General features: G+C 36.2%; 1 protein-coding gene across 2 annotated transcripts in view; it reads left to right on the forward strand.

Annotated features, from left to right (window-relative positions):
• The window catches only part of ASCC3 (activating signal cointegrator 1 complex subunit 3), a 301,569-nt gene that overhangs the window by 181,356 nt on the left and 96,280 nt on the right, over positions 1–23,933 (forward strand). For both annotated transcript variants that reach the window (XM_053664954.1, XM_053664955.1), the window contains exons 22-30: positions 501–655; positions 3,301–3,399; positions 5,328–5,496; positions 6,054–6,274; positions 9,432–9,517; positions 11,355–11,521; positions 11,632–11,777; positions 11,905–12,025; positions 14,190–14,332. In XM_053664954.1, coding sequence (XP_053520929.1) covers positions 501–655; positions 3,301–3,399; positions 5,328–5,496; positions 6,054–6,274; positions 9,432–9,517; positions 11,355–11,521; positions 11,632–11,777; positions 11,905–12,025; positions 14,190–14,332 — 1,307 coding nt within the window. The remainder of the gene's footprint in view (positions 1–500; positions 656–3,300; positions 3,400–5,327; positions 5,497–6,053; positions 6,275–9,431; positions 9,518–11,354; positions 11,522–11,631; positions 11,778–11,904; positions 12,026–14,189; positions 14,333–23,933) is intronic.

Below are 23,933 nucleotides of genomic sequence, written 5' to 3' on the forward strand. Positions count from 1 at the left end.
CATTTATGAAAATATATGTAAGTGGTTAATTTTGTGCCACATTGACTATATTTAATATTTTATCTTTGTTTTTTGGAAGTGGGTATGGATGAATGAGTTGTGTTTTATTATTAAAGCATTTCTCATCATGGGTATTAAGTTCTGAAATAGACCTTGAATGAATTAATGGCTATTTTAAAAAAACACTAAATATTTTTATAATGTGTCATAAAAAGAAGAACTGTTTACAGTAGTTTAAACACTATTAAGTCTCAGTAATTTTAAGAACCCTATTAATAGCTGAAGAAACCTTGATACTGGTTTTCAGAGCTATAAATTGCTAATTCAAGTTAACTATTACAAAATATTCAAACATGCCAGGTCAAGAATGTCAACTATTCTACATAGCAAATCATAAAACAAGCAATAAAATCACCCTCTCTGAAATCCTATTTACAAGTCAGATTATATTGCTTTTATTTTGTTGGACACATTTCTTCTCTGTGATGTTTTCCTTGCAGGTCACATGCTGCATCATGTGAATATTGGACTCAAGGTCAAACAGTGCGTTCATCAGATTCCTTCCGTTACAATGGAAGCTTCCATTCAGCCCATCACACGGACTGTACTCCGAGTGACGCTTAGTGTCTGTGCTGATTTCACTTGGAATGATCAGGTAGAAGTGGAAAATGCCTATCTCGGTGTTAAGCAAAAATGTCTCTGCTGCAGCTTCAACTGGACCTCCTTACATCTGTCCTTAAGGCATTTAGAAAATTCTTTCACACACACACATATAAGATTCATTTAAAACATTGTAGTAATACCTTCATCAAGAAAAATGTACGGTATGATATATTAATATGATAACCATAAGACCTCTTCAGAACACCTAGGAAACCTGAAATCTCAACATTGAACCTTCATTTAGTGAATTCAGCTGCATTGGGACTTTGCTTAATTCTCTCTTCTTTCATTTTCTCTGTTTCTGTTTTTGCCATCTCTAAGTACAGTCATTTTAGCCTACTAAAAACTCAAGATTCTCCATACTGAAAGAGTTCTTTTTAAATCCTGATGTTATCAGTCTCTTCTTTAACATTAGACTCGTAGAAAGAGTATTGTGCATTTCCTCCTGGGCACCTGTTTCTTTCCTGCCGAACCGACTACTTCAGTTGAGGATCACCAAAGACTGACCTGTTGCCATAATAAATGGACTTTTCATAATTACTTCCTTTACTTCTCTGAACATTCAGCACTGTACATAGTACTTGAAAATGTCCTCCGTGGCTCCCATCACATTCCTGTTTCTGCTTTTACCCCTTCTGTTCTTTCTTAATACCTTAGATGTTATTATGCACGTGTGAATATCCACTCTGGATTTTCTTCTTCTTCAGTCAGTATTTCTTAGGGTCTATTTTTGTATCACTTACTGTGCAGAGAGTATAGTAGAGTCGTAGATATGCAGATAAGATTCACTCCTTTCCTTCAAGAAGCCAGTGGGGGAAGACGAGTAAATCAGTAATTGTAGTATAGCAGTATCTACTTTACATGATTACTATAAGGTCTAGTTAAGTGGACACAAATACCTTTTGATTTACGTGACATTAGTACATCTTTAATGTAAATGAATTTTATTCAAAACATGCTCTAAAATCACACAGCCAGAGTCCTAACACAAATCTACCATGGTCTTAAAGTGTTATCACCTTTAGTTTCTTCAGTTTCCTCATCTGTAAACATTATAATAATAATACTCTTTCTCACAGAATTTCTGTGAGGAACAGATGACATAAAATTATATTTAATATTTAAATCAAAACATAGAAATGAAGATCTCAAGGAGGGTTAGCAACAGGGGAGTGGGAGGAGGAGAAGGGGGAAGAAGGTACAGAAAATAAGTAGCATAGACAGTAGATAGAAAATAGATGGGGGGCAAGAATAGTATGGGAAATATAGAATCTAAAGAACTTGAGACACGTGGTCATAAACGAAAGGGGAGGGTAATGGTGGGGACGGGGGGTAGGGTGGAGGGGAATGAAAAGGGGAATAGAACAACTGTAATGGCATAATCAATAAAAATAAATTTAAAATAAAAATAATAATAAATCAAAAATTTTACATAAAATATGAAATCATAGTTAACCATAAACTCATATTTCTCATAAAACTCATAAGTTTTATATTTAAGAGAGTTTTTGAAATGTATTAAGTTTCATATGTTTTTACACAGTTTCTTCTGTTAGTATCCACAATAAGTCCCTCATAATTTGGCTTAATTCACCAGTAAAAAGGAGCATTTAATTGTTTCTATAATTAACTCTATTAGAATGCTCTTGGCTGCAAGAATGAAAAACATGACGTCTCAAACTGTTAAACAAGAAAGTATATTATCTTTCACAGTAAAATGTCTACAGGTAGAACAGGCCCTGAAGATGACTGAGTCTTCTGTTCAATCATGCCACTCAGGGCTCAGGATCTTTACATCCCTTTGCTCTCCTGACACTTTCAGCTACTTGTCATATGTTTTCATCCTTCTGTGTTCATATTTAAAGAGGGGGAAACACCTCACTGCACCAGCCCGAAGCATGGACTATAACACCTCTTCTTTGGTCTAACTGGGCCAGTACTGGTCATGTGTCTGTCCTTTACTGTAACCTGTTATAAGGGGGAGGAGGTGTCACAGCTGATTGCCTTATCTAATCAAAACTATTCTAGGAAACGAGGTTACCTTCTCCTGAGTCACTTAAGAGATGAATACTGAGTAAGGCTGGGCTTTGTTAGAAAAAAAAGAGAGAGGAAGAGGAAGGAATATACAAAAGGTGGTATTTCATCTATCTAATACAATATTACTTGTCTATAAAAAGAAGTTAAGTACTGATGTGTCCTATAATATGAATTAACCTTGAAAACACTATAGTAAATGAAGGAAGCCAGTTGTAAAAACACATATTAAATGATTCCATATAAAATGACCACGTATTAAATGATTTATATGCAGTGTCCAGAATAAGCAGATCTGTAGAGAAAGTAGATTGTGCTTGTCAAGAGTTGGGAGTTAGGGAGATGTGGAAAGATAGGTAGTGACTGATACTGGGTACAAGTTTTCTTTTTAGCATGATGAAAATGTTCCAAAATTAGATTATAGAGACGGTAGTACAACTTTATAAATATATTAAAACCATTGAACTCTACACTTTAAATGAAAACTTTGTTTTATCAACAAAACTATTAAAAACACTGGGTACTGGGTATACAAATGACAGTGTATATATTCCTTACTTGAGTTACAATGTATATAGTATTAGGATACTATTTGTCTTCTAGGTCCATGGGACAGTAGGAGAACCCTGGTGGATTTGGGTAGAAGATCCTTCAAATGATCATATTTATCATTCAGAATATTTTCTAGTTCTTAAAAAACAGGTAAACATCTATGTATGTCTATATGCTTATGTTGCTATCATAAATGGAAAATATAAACTAACAATTTCTGCTTTTACTTATTTCTCTATAATTTCTACTATCATTAAAGCTGTATTTTTTATGTTTCCCTGTGGTTTTAAAAGAAAACAATTAAATGTTACAGTATTGTTAATATTCAATGTGACCTTAGTTTGAGAAATTGAATTGTAATTTTTATTATTGTTTAAGGCATGGCTTCCAGAGTGTGGAATATGTCAAATAGGTGGGATATATAATATAAGAATAAATTAAATTAAATAAGTAGGAAATAATCATAACTTTGGGTGCTACATAAACACTCTACTAAATAGTATTATATCACAATGTGACTTTTAAAACAATTTTAAATGCAAAATACAGCTTTATTTAAATAAATACAATGACAAAAAGATAGGAGGAAAAGGGGGGTGAGAAACAAAAGTCCAAAAAGGCAAGAGACGTGTAGTACAGCAGTCCCCAACCTTTTGGGCAGTAGGGGCCAGTTTCATGGTGGAAGACAATTCTTCCATGGCAGGTGTTAGGGAGGGATGGTTTTGGGATGATGCAAGTCCATTACATTCAAGCTCACATCCTGCTGTGTGGTGGTGGGGAGGGCCAGAGGGCAGGTTGGGGACCCCTGACATAGCAGAGTGAGAGTCTTAAGTGGGTCCATCAGTTCATACAATTGGTAAGTTTCAAATTAACATTTCAGGACTCTCACTATTCAGGTATCATTAAAAACAACCACCATCAAACAAGGCATTCCTTTTTGGAATTCTCCATAAACACGAGGAGAGAGACTCAGTTTGATGCTAGCATGCCTGACTAAGACGCTTCAATCCCAATTTCTCCTTTTCCCAAAGAGAAAGAAAGCTTCAGGCTGGGAGCCTTGGTGGGCAATAGTAGAATTTCATAGTAATGTTTTGTTTCCATTCCATTTGTCTTCATAATTACCTTCTATTATGCCAAATGGTTTTATTTTTATATTTAATAAAGTCATCTACTGTATTTGGCCATGTATAATGTGCTCCTGTGTATAATATGCCCCCATGTTTTGGGCCCAAACTGTCAAGAAAAAAACTTTTAATTTTTAAATTCAAGATTTATATTTTAGAAACGAAACCGATTACCATATTCCATATGCAAAGTAATGTGTATCAATATTGTATTATTTTTCATATGGATATCATTATTGTTTTCTAGAGTTACACTTTTAAACACATAAGCATAAATAAGAGAATTAAAAACATTTATATAGATAAGAAATTAGTACTACCCATGAATAATGTGCATCCTTATTTTTGCATCAAAAATTGGGGCAAAAAATTGCACATTATACACAGCAAAATTCGATGAAGAAAAATATTAAATAAAAATCATACAGTTAAGTAATCGAATGAATAAAGTTTGGGAAATTCTGATAAAAAGTGAAATTAACCTAGCTGGTGTGGCTTAGCAGATTGAACCCAGCCTGGAAACCAAAGGGTCGCCTGTTCAATTCCTCGTCAGGGCACATGCCTGGGTTGCAGGCCAGGTCCCCCGTTGGCAACGTGCGAGAGGCAACCACACATGATGTTTCTCTCCCCTTTTTCTCCTTCCCTTCCCCTCTCTCTAAAACTCAATCAATCAATCTTTAAAAAATATCGAATTACTAACCCATTAATTTATGATGAATACATTGTGAATATTGTAAATTAAGTGTAACTTTACCTCCTGTTATATCAGGTATCTTCAGAAAGGAACGACCCACAAGTTTCTGAAGTATTCAAATATCTCAGCTGTTTAGAAATATAAGATATTTTCTTTATCTCCAGCTTATATTACTTTAGATACCATTGTCTTAACAATAGACTAATAAGACCTTTATAATATTAGACTCTGTATTCATTTGAGACTTTGTTTCACGTTAGGTCATCAGTAAAGAAGCCCAGCTGCTGGTGTTTACAATCCCCATTTTTGAACCGTTGCCTTCCCAGTACTACATCCGGGCCGTGTCCGATAGATGGTTAGGCGCGGAGGCTGTGTGCATTATCAACTTTCAACACCTGATTCTGCCCGAGAGGCACCCTCCCCACACAGGTAACACACCGAATAGTAATTTGAATCATTGGTTTTCCAAAATTGTTTTAGTTAATATTGAAAACTTTAAAGTCATTGGAATCAGAATCGAAACCTAACTCATAATAATTCAAGTTAATTTAGTTTCCATTGCCTAGAACAGCAGCTCACTTGACCACTCTAGTCAGTTGTGTAACTAACCAAAAGTAATTTGTTATAATAACCATTCCAGTACTGAAGTTTGTGAATGACTCTCATTTTTCTACCAATTGGAGTACAATTAGTTTTGTTGTATAACATACACATTTTGTACACCTCTCATTCAATTACTTTCCTAATTGGAAAAAAAGATAAGACATTGTAGTTGGCATATGGGGAACTCACCCCAAAGTGTCCAGTGGGTCGATATTATAAGTGGGTAATAGGGGGAAAAAGATCTGTAACTAGTATATAAGAATTTATGTTAAACTTTTTTCCTCTCTAAAGAATTAAGCTTTGTTGTAATTTAATCCTAGGATACAATACTCAGTACTGTGCATACTTTCTAGTTATTAACAATACCTGATGTGTGTTTTCAGAATTACTGGATCTTCAGCCTTTACCAATCACGGCTTTGGGCTGTGAAGCATATGAAGCGCTGTACAACTTCAGCCATTTTAACCCTGTGCAGACACAGATATTTCATACACTGTATCACACAGACTGTAATGTCCTACTCGGAGCACCCACTGGATCGGGAAAGACTGTTGCAGCTGAATTAGCCATTTTCAGAGTCTTCAACAAGTATCCTACTTCAAAGGTGTGTTTGAAAAACAATCACATGTTTACATTCAGTTAGAAAAGGCATTTCGTAATCTGTATGCTAGCCAGTTCTAAATAGACTAGCAGGACTCAGTGTGTAGCTTTGAAACTCTTCTAGGAAATTTTTCTAGTTGGTAGTCAGGTTTCAGTGAGGGGAGGTTAGTATTAAAAAGATTTGCCACAAGAAAAGTTACTTTAAATGTTGGAGTCCTCTAGTTTGGTTTCTATATACATATTGGTACTCATACAGCCTTTCCTCGTCATAAAATACCTATATTTTATTGGCATTTTCATTGTAAGATACCTAATTCACAGCCATAATTATAAGACATATAATGATTCATAATCTAAAGTCTTTGGCTTTGGAAGAAATACGAATATAGTACTTTACCAAATACAAGTTTTTTAAATATGTTTTATTGATTATGCTATTACAGTTGTCCCATTTTTTTCTCCTCTTTATTACCCTCTGCCCTGCACCCCACCTCCCACCAGCATCCCCCTACTTAAGTTCATGCCATGAGTTATACATATAATTTCTTTAGTTTCTCTATTTCCTATAGTATTCTTAACCTCCCTCTGTCCATTTTGTACCTACCGGTTATGCTTCTTATTCCCTGTAGCTTTTCCCCCATTCTTCCCCCTCCCACTCCCCACTGATAACCCTCCATGTGATCTCCATTTCTTTGATTCTGTTCCTGTTCTAGTTGTTTGCTTAGTTTGTTTTTGTTTTGTTTTTTAAGTTCAGTTGTTGATAGTTCTGAGATTGTTGTCATTTTACTGTTTATATTTTTTACCTTTTTCTTAGATAAGTCCCTTTAACATTTCATATAATAAGGGCTTGGTGGTGATGAACTCCTTTAACTTTACCTTATCTGAGAAGCACTTTATCTGCCCTTTCATTGTAAATGCTAGCTTTGCTGGATAGAGTGATCTTGGTTGTAGGTCCTTACCTTTCATGACTTCAAATAATTCTTTCCAGCCCCTTCTTGCCTGCAAGGTTTCTTTTAAGAAATCAGCTGACAGTCTTATGGGAACTCCTTTGTAGGTAACCATCTCCTTTTCTCTTACTGCTTTTAATATTCTCTCCTCTTTAATCTTGGGTAACATAATTATGATGTGCCTTGGTGTGTGCTTCCTTGGGTCCATCTTCTTTGGGACTCTCTGAATTGTATGGACTTTGTGAAAGTCTATTTCCTTCACCAGATTAGGGAAGTTCTCCTTCATTATTTGTTCATATAAGTTTTCAGTTTCTTGGTCTTCCTCTTCTCCTTCTGGTACCCCTATGATTCGGATGTTGGAATGTTTAAAGATGTCCTGGAGGTTCCTAATCCTCTCCTCATTTTTTTGAATTCTCATTTTTCTTCATTCTTTTCTGGTTAAATGGTTATTCCTTCCTTTTGTTCCAAATCGTTGATGGGAGTCCTGGTTTCCTTCCCATCACTGTTAGTGCTCTATACATTTTTCTTTATTTCACATTACATAGCCTTCACATCTTCCTCTATTTTGCAGCCATACTCAACCATTTTTGTGAGCATCCTGATTACCTGTGTTTTGAACTCTGTATCTGATAAGTTGGCTCTCTGTTCATTGCTTGGTTCTATTTTTGGAGCTTCGATCTTTTCTTTCATTTGGACCATATTTTTTTGTCTTGGTGCACCTGTTGTGTTGTAAGGGAAAGAGCCTCAGGTAATCACCGGGGCAGGGCAACCCATGTCACTGCATTGTGGCTTCCTCCACTATCCACAAGCAAATTGGGCCCTTCTTGTGCTGAATCCTGGGTGGGTGGGTTTGTATACATTATAGGACCCTGTGGGTCTCTCCAAGGAACTCTCCTGTGAGGCTGGGAGTTTTTATCACCACTGCAAACCCTGCAGGTTTTTACAGCCAGAGGTTTTGAGGCTGTCTTTTCTTGAGCTGGAACCCTGGGTTATGTGGTCTGTTGGACTCCCCAGTTGGTACGCCTGCTTTATTCACACACTAATGTGGGGCCACCAGCCACCAACTTGCTGTGCATCCTTTCCTCCCCAGCTGCTCGTCTCCGCCCCTCCTACCAGTCAGGATGAATATTTCTTCTTCAACTCCTTGGTTGTCAGACTTATATACAGTTCGATTTTTTGGCAGTTCTGGTTGATTTTTGTTTTTAAATTTCTTGTCCTTCTTTTGGTTGTGCAAGGAAGCAAAGTGTATCTACCTATACCTCCATCTTGGCAGAAGTCCTGATTTTTTCAAATACAGTTTGATTATACACAGGAAATATTGAGGTAGCTTTTATTTCACTTTTCTCTAAGTGACCATATCATTATGTAATGTAAAATTACATGGAAAGTCAAACAAGTATTGATTTTAAGTGTTCTTGAAATACAAAGTACAATTTAAAAACATTTTTTAAGTAAGCAAATTTACATGTTTTGATTGGAATGTGTGCCATTTTTCTGACTGTATGATTTCAGAAATGTTTTAACTTCCGTTTTTAGTGACTTAGAATTCATGGCCTTTCTTCCCTGCTTAGTTTTCCTCTTCTCAGTATATTGCGTGATTATTGCTCCATTAGGTGATATGTTAATATGCAAGTAGAGTTCTAATATAAATTTGAAACCTTTTAGAAAGAAAAGAATTATTTTTGTGAATAATCTGTATGAAAATTTGATTATTAGGACCATTTATCTTTTTTTATAATAAAAATTATAACACCTAAAACGTACACATCACTGGCATTATAGTCCATTAAAATCAACATTAAAATTTAGACAAGCAGATTATTTCTCTTCAGAATTTTAAAATTAATAACTTTTTTCATGAAAAAGTTACAACTCAGATAACTTTTGATTATAATTATAGGAAAAACTTATATTCTTTGAACCCTGACTTTCTCTAAATAATATATATTGTCTCATAATTGTTTTCCTTCCACATTATGTTAGAAGATAATTTTACTATAAAATAGTGTTAAAAAATTACCTCTGTTAATGTTTTACAAAATACTTCAAATTTTCTGCAAGTGTTACGCTATACTATATATTTCAGTCTTTGGATAAATGTAGATTTAGTTAATGATTTTCTCCCATTAATTTAAAGTTGTAAGTCTTTCAATATTATAAGATGCATTTTAAAACCACACTGTTCATGGGAGTCTTTTTGTCCCCCACCTTTAGGCAGTATATATTGCACCCCTAAAGGCCCTTGTACGTGAAAGAATGGATGACTGGAAAGTTAGAATAGAAGAAAAACTTGGTAAAAAGTAAGTTCTTATTTTTTTCAAAAGGTATGCTTTGAATAATCTAAAGGGGCCAACTAATAAAAGATTTGCATAAAACAAATGCTTTTACAGTGATTTCCATTATGTTTTATTTAAAGGCATTGTACATTAGATTCCACATGTAAGTGAAATCATATGATACTTGTCTTTCTCTGGCTGGCTTATTTTACTGAGCATAATTTAGTAATGAACAAACTGAACCAGGGAGGAAAATAGAGGCAGACTCATACATCAGGCTGACAGCTGGGGGTGTGGGATGAGGATGGAGAGATTAAGCAAAAAAAAAGGGAGGGGGGAAGGGAAGGGGGGAAGGAAAGAAAAGAAAGGAAACTCTTGGTCACGGACAACAGCATGGTGATTGTTAGGGAAAGGGGGGTGGAGGATGTTTTAGGGGGTATAAATGGTAATGGAAAAAATACATTTTAACAAGAAGATATTGTAACTACTACTAAAATGTTATCAATAGTTCCATTGTTGCAAATTTAAAAAATAAAATTCTTTTATTTAATATGAATACTTTAATTGGCAAGATAATTTACCAAGCAATAAAAATTATTTAAAGGACATGACTTTTTAAAAAATATATTTATTTACTTACTTAGTTACTTATTTATTTTTAGAGAGAGGGGAAGGGAAGGAGAAAGAGTGGGAGAGAGACATCAATATGTGGTTGCCTCTCATGTGTCCCCCACTGGGGACCTGGCCCACAACCCGGGCATGTGTCCTGACTGTGAATCAAACCGGAGACTCTTTGCTTCACAGGCCTGTGCTCAATCCAGTGAGCTACACCAGCCAGGGCAGGACATGACTTTTTAAACAATATTTAAATATTATACAAGATTATTCATTGTAGTATTGTTTTTAATAGCAAGATTTTAGGTAACCCAAGTGTCCATTAAATAAATTATGGTATAGTCACACAGTACAAAATACTCTATAAAAAGAGCTCTTTCTATATTGAAAGAATGATCTCTTGAGATACTGCTAACAATGTGTTAAAGAAAGCATTCTACCTTTGTTTTTGCCAAACAGTGACAAATATAAATATGCAGTTGCTTCAGAATGAGACCTGGGTAACTGGAGACTAGGCATGCCACAGAGACTACTCATTGTATATCGTTTGAGTCATATAAATATATTACATATTCAAAATAATAAGTAAAAGTAGAAAATGAATGAAAATAAGTGAAAGCTTTGGGAACACTACACTAGGAGTAGCTAACCTTGCCCTTTTTAAAATGTGTGAAAATTTTTGTGATTTTTTAATTTCGAGTTTGCCTCCAAATTTTCCTCTTTCTTGCTATCTCAGAATGAGGTGGTACATATTTGTCCCAGCTTCTTTATGTCCTACTATGTTCGAATCTGCCTATAATCTATTAAGAAAATTTCAGTCTGAGAAATGGAGTTTATGTATAATTATATTCTTAATCAATACCTCCTTTTCTCTTACTAAAGCAACACTTGCCCTCAATTGGAAGGTTTTCTTCCCGCATATTGACAAGAAGGTTTGAGCTCATCTCTCTATAAATCACATCGGGCAGAGAAACATAGCCATAGCTAAGTCTGACACATTTTGTATCAGCATGAAAGTTACATTGTTAGTATTTTGCATTTATACATCCTTCATTTTACGAGAGAAAATAATCTTAAAATTCTTAAGAAATTTATTTTGGACTCAAGTAACAAAACATTTCAGAAATCGAAGGGTGATAAAGTAGTCTTAAGCATTATAAAATATTATTTTGAAAGACATAGTTTTGCCTTTCCAAGGTCGTATGTTACCTAAAAAGTTAAAGGGACCACTTTTATTCCTCTGCAGAGTTATTGAACTGACAGGGGATGTGACTCCTGATATGAAATCCATTGCCAAAGCCGACCTCATCGTCACCACACCAGAGAAGTGGGATGGAGTCAGCAGAAGCTGGCAAAATAGGACCTATGTAAAGCAAGTCACAATTCTCATCATAGATGAGATCCATCTCCTTGGTGGGTACCACTGTATCGGAAGCCATTTTACAAACTTTGCTTCTTGTACCTGCATCAGCCAGCATCAAGAATTGTTAAAATGACTCATGTGTATTATTTTTATTTCCTAGGGGAGGAAAGAGGCCCTGTTCTAGAAGTCATTGTCTCTCGAACAAATTTCATCTCATCGCACACAGAAAAGCCCGTTCGAATAGTTGGACTCTCTACTGCATTAGCTAATGCCAGAGACCTTGCTGACTGGCTCAATATTCGTCAGGTATTTTGAAGATCGATAAATCAGGCATTTGATAATGTGGCTTAGGTAGCTGCAGTGAGGAGGCACTATAACATTATAAACTTAAATATGAAAACTGAAAATGGTTTCTCTTTCATTTTTACTCTAGATGGGCTTGTTCAACTTCCGACCATCAGTACGCCCAGTTCCACTGGAAGTTCACATTCAAGGCTTCCCAGGTCAACATTACTGTCCTCGTATGGCTAGTATGAATAAGCCCACATTCCAGGGTAAGCTTCAGGTTCTTGGGGTGAATAGCAGCCATTTTATGTGGTAGCCTTTAAATGCATTCTGAATGAGTCTCTTTGAAAACGTACTACTACCCCAGTTTCTACAAAAATCCAAGTACTTACCCCAACTGTATTAGATTTATAAATAAGATCTTTGTAGTACAGTATATGTATATAACTTTAAATAGTAATCACATTGATCTAAAAATCGGTTAAGTGTTTCATTGTGGAAGTAGTTTGAACAAATGATGAATAGAAGCCACAGTAAAAACAGGATCATGTAATCTTAATTTTTACCAAAAACCTTAAACCTTACAAGTCTTAGTACCTTTTTTTGCTTCTGTTTCTATGGGGTTTTTTGGTTTGTTTGTTTTTTTCCCTTTCTAACAAATTAGGCAAACACAAAAAAATGTAAGAATAACTCTCATTTTATAGAACCATGTTTTGTTTAGTCTACATAAGGAATATTTATTATATCAATTAAAAATAACCTCCCAAATAAATTCTGTAATGTGAACTGCTGTTGATTGTGAACTGACAGTTGGGAGGTGACTTTTTAGCTGCTCTAATTAGCCTTATGACAGAAGCAAAGTATTGATTGTGAACTAGAGACCAATCTTGGCAGTTCAGATTATTTATACCTCCACAGAAGCATTGCACAAAATCACTAATGAACAATAAATCTGCTGTGAGCTGTTCAGGCACACCTGTTCTTGCAGCAGCAAAAATCCATTAAATGTGGAGGTTTAAAAAAGAGACATTCATTCACGATTATGTGTACAAATGATACCAATATTGTACTAATATGGTATTTTAAACATTGTATCTCTAATATGATTTATCAAAGCATTGCCATTTACATGCTATAATATTCTAATAAACAGTGAGTGAGAAATAAGATAAATGAATTTATTTTTTAGAGTATATGTATTATTGAGTTTGCTTATCTTATTTAAGGTATAGCTGATTGCATACCAGTGATTGTGAAAAAAAGCATTTTGCTTTGTGTAAATCAATAGTAAATAACTGAAATGCACTTCTCTAAACATGGTATCAGCACAACAGCTATTTTTATAAACCATTTAATTATATCCATGATTCACCATTATATTTCTTTGAGTTTAGAAATATGGTTTTACGATAGCTTTATTTCTCACTATTAGGGTATAAGTATAGTCAAGGTCATGTTAACATTTTCATTACAAACCTTGTGTCTTAGCCCATAAAAAAATCCTACAGTTCACATTTGAAACAAGAAATTACAAGCTGGTTGAATTTTCTTATATAAAAATTTTAAATCTCTATTTTAAGAAAGCTAAGTAGACACAATAAGTATTAATTTTACTTGTGCCATTTTACCAGTTATTTTACAGCCTATCTATAGCAAAGAGATCTCTTTTTCAGTTAGGTCAAATAATATACGTGGCTCTTTAAGTTTTTTTGTTTTTTTTTTTCTAATCCAAAAACCCAGTTTCCAAACTCATGCTCTCGTGTGGGTCAACTGCCAGGTGCCACCATGCAGATACGGAGTCAGGCCTAGTGATGTCTTCAGCTCTCTCCTGCATTCTCTCATCTCCCACTTAAAACCATACATGTTTTTTGGAAAACATTCTTCTGGCTTCTCTCTTCCTAGTTTGTTGACACAAGCTCTCTTAATTTTCTTCCATTTACTGGGAACAGGACAAAAAGGAATCTTTGTGGCTTTTCTTAGAGAATTTTCATCACCCTGCAGGACTTGACTTGCTCTCCGTGTCCCAGGACCAGTTAACTCTGCAGTGTCTTTCAGGCAGGCAGAGACCCCATTCAGAAATAGAAAACACAACCTAAGATTCAGTGTCCATATTGCAACTATTACTGGAGAGTCTCAGCTTTTAAGCGTCTCTTTCCTCAAGAGCTCAGAACAGAACTGGGAGCTAACAAAGTTGAATCTTCTCTGTCCAGGCGGCATGCTCCCTTAGGGCTGCCTTTCCTCTACTGCCCTTCCTCAAGTGTGCCGTCAGTCCATCTGTTCATAGTACCTCAGACAATGCTATGCTTATGACCAAATTAAGAATTCACTTAAATCATTTACAGCATTAGCTTTCGTGTATCCCTTTGATATTCTAGTAAATTCAGATTTCAGTATAAGTGGCTTACCATTTTATTTTCCACAACTTTTCCACAGCAATTAGAAGCCATTCTCCAGCCAAACCTGTTCTGATATTTGTCTCATCGAGACGTCAAACTCGTCTTACTGCTTTGGAATTGATAGCCTTTCTGGCTACTGAGGAAGATCCAAAGCAGTGGTTGAATATGGATGAAAGAGAGGTATGGGGTCTATTTTATTTCTACTTCATATACATGTCAAATTAGTTTGTATTGTGGTACAATGGAAAGTACATTCAATTATGTTTAGTTTTAATCTATGCTAAAAGTTTCATGTACCATTATAGAAGTTTTGAAAAAAAAAGAGGAAAGAAGAAATGCATAATATAATACTACCACTTTAACACTATTAATATTGGAATATATTTTCAGTATTTTTCCACTAAATAGTAGTTTTTTACATATATATTTTACATCTATAAAGAGAAAAACACCATAGTTTTTCTCTTTATATCATCACTTGTGTGTTTTAATATTCAACTATGTTTTCATAATATTTGAATTTTTACTACCCTCAAAAAACTTAATTTTATAAAATTAGCTTTTTAAAAAATATATAATGTGACCATTTTCAAAAATTTAGAAATCCTTAAGTATATAAAAATTAAAAAGCCTTTGTTATACTTTAACCAAGTAATTATCATTATTAAAATTTTAAGGAATTACAATTTTTGTATCTACATAGTTACCTTCATTATGTGGCTACTCCATTATATTTTCTGCAATTTTTGAAAAATTATACATCTTTATTATGGGTTTCTTTAATTTTTCACATAGACCGCTAATTACTTTTCAGTAAGGCTATTCCATTTGATGTTATCACCATCGCTGTATGAAATATCAGTAGTATCTAAGAGCAACAGTGGTAGCACATCCTCATTTATTGTAATTTATTGATGTGTTGTTGATAAAATGTTCTTACTACAGTGCTGTACTGTGTGTTTTGAATTTTTGTGTACTTGAACTTTTTTCATATGTATGTTTATTAACTGTCTACTTTTTTCTTTTTTGTCTCTTCATTCCTCTGGGCTTTATCCATTGCAGCACAGGTTTTCTCTTATAAACTTGTGTAAGAGCCTCAGCAAATTAAAAACACACACACACATACCCACACATCTGAAACTTTATATGATACTATTTTTCCCATATACATTTGCTACTATATATACATGTGAATCTTTCATCTGCTTTATTAGTTTCGCTAGTTCTAGTTTATTGATGACTTTTTATCTTACTAGCCATTTACAGAGTTTTGTCATTTCACATGATATAATCTGTTAGTATGCCTCCTACTACTCAGAGTAGACACTTCTCCCTCCATTAATTTATACATAATGAGTTTCCTTTCTTATACTTTTTCAGTTTTAAAAAAGACATGTTCCTAGTTGGAGTTATGATGAAAAAATAGGTGAAATTGGTACTAGAATTATCTCATGGTCTCCCTTCTTCCTCCTCATCTCCCTCTTCTCATTTTATGCAGGCTGAAAAATAGTAAAAACACTGTTTTTAACCAACTAGTATCCAGTCTCAACAGTTTGCATTTTTCTCCCCTCCTACTTCTCGTGACTTATTTAGGGTTAGTGGGCCCGTTAGATGATACTGTGTGCATTGCAGGTATGTGTTAACTAATGATAGCTAACTAATATTTCAAAATGCTCTTGCATAAGATCACAGATGACCTTAGTTACTAATAAGTAGCAGACCTCAAAATTAGTTTCATATAAAAGATATGACTCCTTGAAGTAGAGCAAAAGTTATCACTTTATTTTTCAAGTTTCATCATTACTTTTTAAATATTGTATGTGTACACAAAATATTTGTACAAGATAATAATTCAAGATCAAAATAATTTTGTCAAAAGGTTTTTTTATCCTGTGTTATTTAATTAACATGCCCAAATAATCCCCCTGTTATGTCTAAACAGTATCTTGCCTTAGGAGGCACATGCTAAAAATAGATGTATGGACTATTGACAGTTTAGTTTATGTGCAGCATTGATCGAGGCTTAATTTTTTCTCTTTTCTTTCATTCCTAAAAGTGTTCAAATGGAGGCTTTTCTTTGATGTCAAGGTACAAAGTACATACCTTTCGAACACACTTTGGGATGTTGGCTGAAAGTATATGCATATATAGGGGCTGTGCGTTTAGCACATATGTGACTCACATTAAGCTCAAATGTGAACCTCATGTGCTCTTCCCGGGTATACTACAACTGTACTTTTTTCTCATTTTAATGTATGAGACCTAAAAACTATGGACAGCTCAACCATTGTATAAAGTTACTTCTCTGTTTTGTATTTTTGTCAGCATAAAAATTTTTCATAAATGCTAATGAGAAACCATAGAATTTACTTGCAAGGTTTCTGCTGTTTTGTAGAGTTTCAGTGCTAAAATAGGACAGCTAGAAATTGTAATTTCATTTCACCAAGACCATTTCAGGACTAAGACAAGCCAGGCTTTGTTTTATCCCTGCCTCTGAAACCAGTCACCTTTCAAATAAAAATGTCAGAGGGTTTGCAACTGATCACTATGCAAATTCAGTCTGATTATACCAAAACCTACTATAAAGCAGGTGTTTCCATTGGTGAATCTCCTAAAACATCTTAAAATGGGAATTCTTTTAAACACTTTCATTGTAAGAGTTACTTTCCATAATTTCCTGGGACGGACGCTTAGAGCTATTCCTGCTGCTGCTCCTGGTACAGTGTCAGATCAGTGTTCCTTGGCAGGACGTAGTGCTCTGGGTAGGACTCCGGTGTTGACAATTGCGGCATTCAAAGCAGGCGTCGTGAGCACGGGAACAGCTGTCCTGGCAGCTGTGGAGCAGGGTGCCTGTGGTATAGGGCAGCACCAAAATCATTCTGCAATCACATAGTGTTAAGTCGGGCAGTGTCCCTAGATATGGAGGTGGGAGAGAAGGGGAGAGGGGAGACAGGAAAAAAAGCTAGGGCAAATCTAAAGAAGGTAGAGAGAAAGTGTGATTAAGGAAGAATTTATACATTATAATTTATTTCTTAGCAAAGGCAAGATGAGTTGCCTATCTTTTTAACACAGTGAAGTTCCAAGGTAAAGTACTAGGAAAAATCCCTTCAGATGTATGTGAAATCATATTGCAACATGAGAACATCACAAAAGTTATCCCTTTCATATTGGTCATTATGAAGTAATTGCATCATATTTGCAGTTACTTCTTGTCATAATTTTAAAGTTCATGGGCATATGCTGCCGTGTCACTTGGATTCTGTTTGACAGCCACCACTTCCACCATTAACCCCAAACTGTTATTGGGCATTTGCCCACTTTCTCAATCTTCAAGTTCAAGACAAAAACATCGGAATGTCTGAGCTTCAGTCTCTATCATGTAGCAGAAATAGGGAATACCTTCTCCCCTTTGACCTCACTTGTAGAAGATGTTCAGGTACTAGCTATTTATAAGCAGCAAAGGTCCACTGAATTCCTTTAGCTACCCAAACCCACTCATACACTATTCTCTTTCACCTACACTTTAAAAGAAAACTTTTTAAAAAATTTCTCCTAACAATGTAGTTCTCATTCATATATCCCAAATCCATTCATCTTTCTCCAGGGGAGACAACTGGAAATTTCATCATCGACTCCATTACTCCGTTGACTCCTAGATCTCTTGGTTATATTCAGTCACCCTGTGGTTCTTTTGCATTCTCATCTCTATAGTCTTTGTCTGGCCAGTGGACTACATGATAAAGTTACCCACAATCAACACATGCTGTCTTCAACAGTGGAAGATAGGGAGAGGAACGAGAAGCAGTATCAGATAAAATATGTGAAATACGTTTGTCCGTATATGAGACACTAAGGGAACAGGTAGAGGCCGCAGTATTTGTTTCTGCACCTGATGAGGAGATCACACCAATATTTATGATTTATTTTCTCCACCATCTATCACCTGTACATTTCTTTAATCAGCCCCTAAGATAATTAATATTCTTTATCCAGTGAAGGAACCAAAACTGACTTTCCTGAAATACTGGAAATTAGATTTTTATATATGTTTAATATATAGGGCTTCACTTTGATTAATTTTTCAAGTGGATGCAGTAGTGTGAGATGATTTCTCTAGAGTCCATCTACATTTTTTTCTCCCCTTATACTATAGCAACACCACAATTTTTACATCAGGGTCAGTCACCTAAATTACACCATGAGAGCCCCAAATGGATATGTGTTTATTTCAACTTCCAAGTAAGTTATTACATCTCTCGACTATTAAGCCTTTAACCTAGAAGAGCTAGAATTATAGAGAAAGGAAACAAAATTTTTTCAAGTGGAAACATAGCTATGATTGCAAAAGTCATCCTTATGCATTCACTGCTTGATTCCAGGAACTGTATGTTCTGGCAGTGAGAAAAAACAGTATCATTTAATGATTACTGATTAGTTCAGAGTATATACTCCATTCTACAAGATAGCATTCAGCCTTGCCCAAGTGATGTCTCTCAGCTGCCAGGATAAGTTATTAATTTATAAAGCCAACTCCTTTTGGGGATGAGGGACCATCCTAAGACTGGGAGATCCCATAGCATCCATTATCTTAATCTTTCTCTATGAACTGAGTTCTTCAGTCAAAAACATTATTATATACAAAAGCATGATGATGTAGAAGACATTTGGTAATTTTCCTTGAAGCTACTGACAGAACCTAATGATCAGGAAAAGAGAATCAAAATCCAAAGTGTTCATTTTAGATGCCATCTCAAGTAGATGCCCCCTCTGTGACCAAAAGGGTCAAATATAATCTTACTAAGCAGATAAGTATGTGGTCCCAGAGGGAAGGTACTGTATCATGGGCCAGGGTCATTTGCAGTGGTGGCATATTAGTCACCAAGCATTGGCAGTGCTGGGGCTGACTGAGGACATGAAGGTCCCTGTCTACCCAGTGCATAGTCTCATCTCTTCCATCATGGCACCACCCAGTACAGGAACCCACTGCACAAGATACTGGGGTTAGCCTTGAGGTTGCCTGATATCTTAAGAAGTGGTCATTTTTGCCCACTTGATTATTAACAGTGTTTTCTACACTGCTGTTAACTTTTTGGTAAACATCTTTATGACATATAGGTTGTCTTTCACTCAGTGACCCATCTAAAAGTTCACCCATGTAAAACTTGTGCCTTTCTCACCACCATCCTCAAGTAGCATGCCTGCCAAGTTTCTGACGGGGAAATACTTGACATTCCATCTTTACTCCTTTCCTTAGAGTTGTCCCTGAAAGGGGCTGCCACACCACATCAGTGTACTTCACATAGTGCTGCCACAGTCTTATTCAAAGCCATTCCTAACCTTTTTTTTCCTCCTCAGTCAACTTGACATAAGAAATAGCCCCCAGGGCCCTAGGTAGGTTGAAGTAGGAACAGTGTGGCAGGAAAAGGCACACATACGGAGTTTTCATGAATTACCTTCCTTTGCATGTTTTTATTTTTTATTCATCTTTTTGTAGTTGCTTACATATAATTTTATTGTAAAAGTTCCTTTTTTTGCTTTATTTTCTATTGTTTATTCTATTACAGTTGTCCCACTTTTTTCCTTTTGTCCCCCTCCACCCAGCCCACTCCTCTTTGCTGCACTCTATCCCCTCCTCATTGTCCATGCCCATGGGTCATTCATACATGTTCTTTGACTAGTCCCTTCTCCTTCCTGCTACCACCCCGACTTCCTCCTCCCCTCCTGCCGCTATCAGTCTGTTCCATGTTTCCATGTCTCTGGTTCTATTCATGAATTACCTTTCATGATATTCTTCCATCTGGCCCTTTTGTTTCTACTAATGATAGCCTGCTGCTACCCAAATGGAAATACATAGCTAGGTGGATCAGCTAACATCCAGTTCATGATCAGCAGCTTCAGTTGCAAGTTTACCTGGTATCACATAGTCAAGCATTCTTCCTTTCATCTCCCTCCTCAAAAATATCCATAAAATAATAATCCTCTAACTTAACCAGTATGTAAATAACTCTTATTGGAATTTGTAAAGTATCCATTTATTTAACATTCATTGAATGTCTGCAACTTACCAAGCATTGTTTTAGGCAACTGACCCCAATTCTCAAGGAGCTTAAGTGAAGGAGATATAAGTTTCAAAATATATACATGATTAAATAAATAATATCAAATTATGAATATTGCTGCAAATAAAAAGAATTAGGGGATGGGAGGCTTCTCTAAATAGAATGATGGTCAGAAAAGACTTCTCTAAGGAGATGACATTTTAAACTGAGAATCAAAGCATGAGAGCACACTAGCTGCACCAAGAGAGAAGATAGCATCATTTCAGGTGAAGGGAAGTGCACGTCAAAGGAGCTGCGAAGGTGCTCCTGCTGGAGCAGAGTAAGCCTGGAGGAGAGTGGCACCAGTTAGGTTTGAGAGAGAGGCAGAAGCCAGCTCATGCAAGGTCCTAACACCCACGGTCAAAGAGCTTGGATATTAGTTCTAAGTATATAGAAATGGATTCGTTCATTCATTTATTAAACTAGCATCTATTGAGCTCCTTGTGTGTGTTAGGTAAAGTTCTTGACCTTATGAAGCTAACATTTTAGTTATCATATGATACATAATAAGCCAATATGTCAAATTGTGGTAATTCATATAGAAAGTGATAAGCAGGGGCCAAGGGAATAGGGAGTGCTGAGTGGTAGTGGAATGACTGTGGCCCATTAGTGTGAGAAGGCCTCTCCGATGAGGGTGCCTTTGCACAGAGAACTAAAGGAAGCAAACCAAGCATAAGAGAGGGGTGTTCCAGGGCATTAAAAGGTTGTAGGCTAGACAAGTTATATACTCCAATTTATATTCTAAGATCACTTTTACTGTTTAGTGGGAAATAGATTGAAATAGAAGTAAGTGCGGAACTGATGGTGACCTAAGGGCAACTTTGGGTCGTAAAGTGGGAATGAAAAGGTAAGTTTGGGGCTAGATTCAGTAGTACTGTCTGATAAATGAGGAATGGAGGTTGAGGAAAAGAAAATATGTAATCAAGAATGACTCCTCAGTTATTTTTAAAAATATTTTATTTATTTACTTTGAGAGAAAGGGGAAGGGAGGGAGAAAGAGGAGAGAAATATGAGTGTGCAAGAGAAACATTGATCGGTTGCTTGTTGCACACCCCCAGCTCGGGCTTGGCACAGCAATCGAGGAATGTGCCCTGACCAGCAATTGACCCAGTGGCCTTTGGTTTACAGGATAATGCCCAACCCACTAAGCCACACCAGTCAGCATGCTACCCAGTTATTAAAGTATCTAATTAAATAATGGTGCCATTTATTAAAATGAAGAGGGCTGAGAGGATAGCACAGAAAGGAAGAAAGAGACAGATTTGAATTTTTAAAGAAAAAGTTATATGGAGTCTGTTGGGAAAAGTCCAGCTTGTTATATTAAACAAGAACAGTTTGTAAGACATCTGTGTAACCTGGCAGCCAAGGGCAGTGGCCTCGAATGCACATGCGTGAACAGTGATGACTTCAGTGTATGAGTCGATGAGGCAGTAGACTCCATTGAATGAGCATGGATATGTACTGTGTGGCATTCACATTCAAAATGACTGAGCAAGTAGAGCAGCAGATCTGCATCAGATACTGCATTAAGCTTGAACATTCCTTCGTGGAAACTATTAGGATGATTCAGAAGGCTGTAGCTATGGACAGCTGGTGATTGGCAGCTTCATCATGACAATGTGCCTGCTCATGCGTCACGTGTCATGCAGTTTTTTGGTGAAACATCAAATCATTCAGGTGCCTCTGCCCCCTGCAGCCCAGATTTGGCACCTTGTGACTGTCTTGCTTTTCCCAAAACTAAAATCACATCTGAAAGGAAAGAGATTTCAGTTTCAGTGACGTTCAGGAAAATATGATGGGCAGCTGATAGTAATTAGAACTCTGTGAGATCCTGAGGTCCCTACTTTGAAGGGGACTGAGGTGTCATTGTCCTATGTACAGTGTTTCTTGTATCTTCTGTAATAAATGTCTCTATTTTTCATATTACATGGCTGGATACCTTCTAACAGACCTCATATTTTGGACATGTTAATTGTATGTCCAAGATTCTCAGTGGACATTTCAAGGAAATGAGATGTAGGAAGTCTGTAAAACCCACAGAGGATGTGAGATGAACATATAAACTTAAGAGCATCATGTTAGAATCAGCCTTTTTAAAAAAATTTTTATTGAATTTATTGGAGTGACATTTGTTTACAAAACCATACAGGTCTCAAATGTACAACTTAACAAAACATCATCTGCATACTGTGTCATGTGACCACCACACAAAACAAAGTTTCTTTCTGTCCCATTAATCCACTCTTTGCCAAACTCCACCTACTCCCACCCCCACCCTGTTCTCTCTGGCTCTCACCACACTGTGTATACAACACATAGACACAGACAGCAGGGTGGGGATAGAGGCAGCCTTTAAACTCAGGTGAGCACGTGAGACGCTGCAACAAGAGTGGAGAACCAGAGGTCAGGCCTTGAGGGACTCTCATTTTGAGCTTAGGTAAAAAATGAGGAGCTGGCAAAGGGCACCGAGAAAGTCATACCAATGAATAAGGAGAGTGTTCATTTGAAAACGCTGTCGAATGGAGGGTTCGTGAAGGAAGGAGTGCTTGACTCCATCAGATGTTAATGGAGTTGAGTGATGTGAGAGCACAGAAACACCCATGGGGTTTAGCACTTGGATGTCCTGGAAGCACTTGGCAAGCAGAGTCAGTGACATGTTGTGAACAGAAGCCAGTTTGGAATGAGTTGAGGAGTAAATGGGTGGGAGGGGAAGGGAATGAAAGTAAATGGGACATAAAATCCTTCTAGAATCTCTACTATGTAATTTAATTAATGTTAAAATTTAGCGCCTAACAAGTATAGTCTGTTGGTTTCCGCCGGATATTCTGTGGTCTGGTCCCACATGCAAGGGTGAATGGTACTAGGATCTGGATAGTTGCCAACCTGCACTAACAGATAAAAGAGCAGAGGAAAACCCTTTCTTTTGAATGGCTTTACCGATTGAAAGCTCAGAATACTGCCCTTATTTTATCACTCACACCTCGGACGAGATGCCACATCTGGGGTGAGAAAGCAGAACCATGTCTGGATGTGAGACCTTAGTCTTGCTTGTTTACATTCTCCCTTCAGCTCCTCTATGCATATCACCAGTTAGCAGCAGGATTACTTACCTCTTTCTTCCTTCATACTGTTAAAAACATAGTATATATAGGATTTAGTATTGTTTGCAGTTTCAGGCTTCACCTTGGGGGTTCTGGAATGTATCCCCTACAGATAAGTGGGACTACTGTACACTGAGGATTATTTAAAAATGTTCTGAGTAATAACTTTTTACACAATGCTTCAAGGTGAATATGTGAAAAACTGTAGCACAGGTCCACACAGGAGCACTTTCATGAAAAGTGAGATTGGTGTTATTTTCACATGCCTAACAGTGAAGGAATTTTTAGATGCTTGAAAAGTTTATCGTTTTAAGCTGAACATAACTCACCCAATCTCAGTATAAGTAGAGCCTTCATAAATTTACTAATGAACTTTAGTTTAGATTTACTCAAAATCATCACAAGTTTAGATTTGGTGGAGTTTCTATTAGTGACATTTTACTATAGTTTTCTTTGATTCATTTGCTTTTTCATTCACCATGTATCTATTGGCCTTTTTCTGTAGGTAAGAAGTTAGTAACAGGCTTTGAAGATAGACTTTGATATTGTTGGAAATCAAAAATTAGTTAAAGCTTAATGCAG

Source organism: Artibeus jamaicensis, unplaced genomic scaffold (genome assembly GCF_021234435.1).
Source record: "Artibeus jamaicensis isolate MK-2021 breed Jamaican fruit bat unplaced genomic scaffold, CSHL_Jam_final contig_387, whole genome shotgun sequence".
In the NCBI taxonomy this organism is placed as follows: domain Eukaryota; kingdom Metazoa; phylum Chordata; class Mammalia; order Chiroptera; family Phyllostomidae; genus Artibeus; species Artibeus jamaicensis.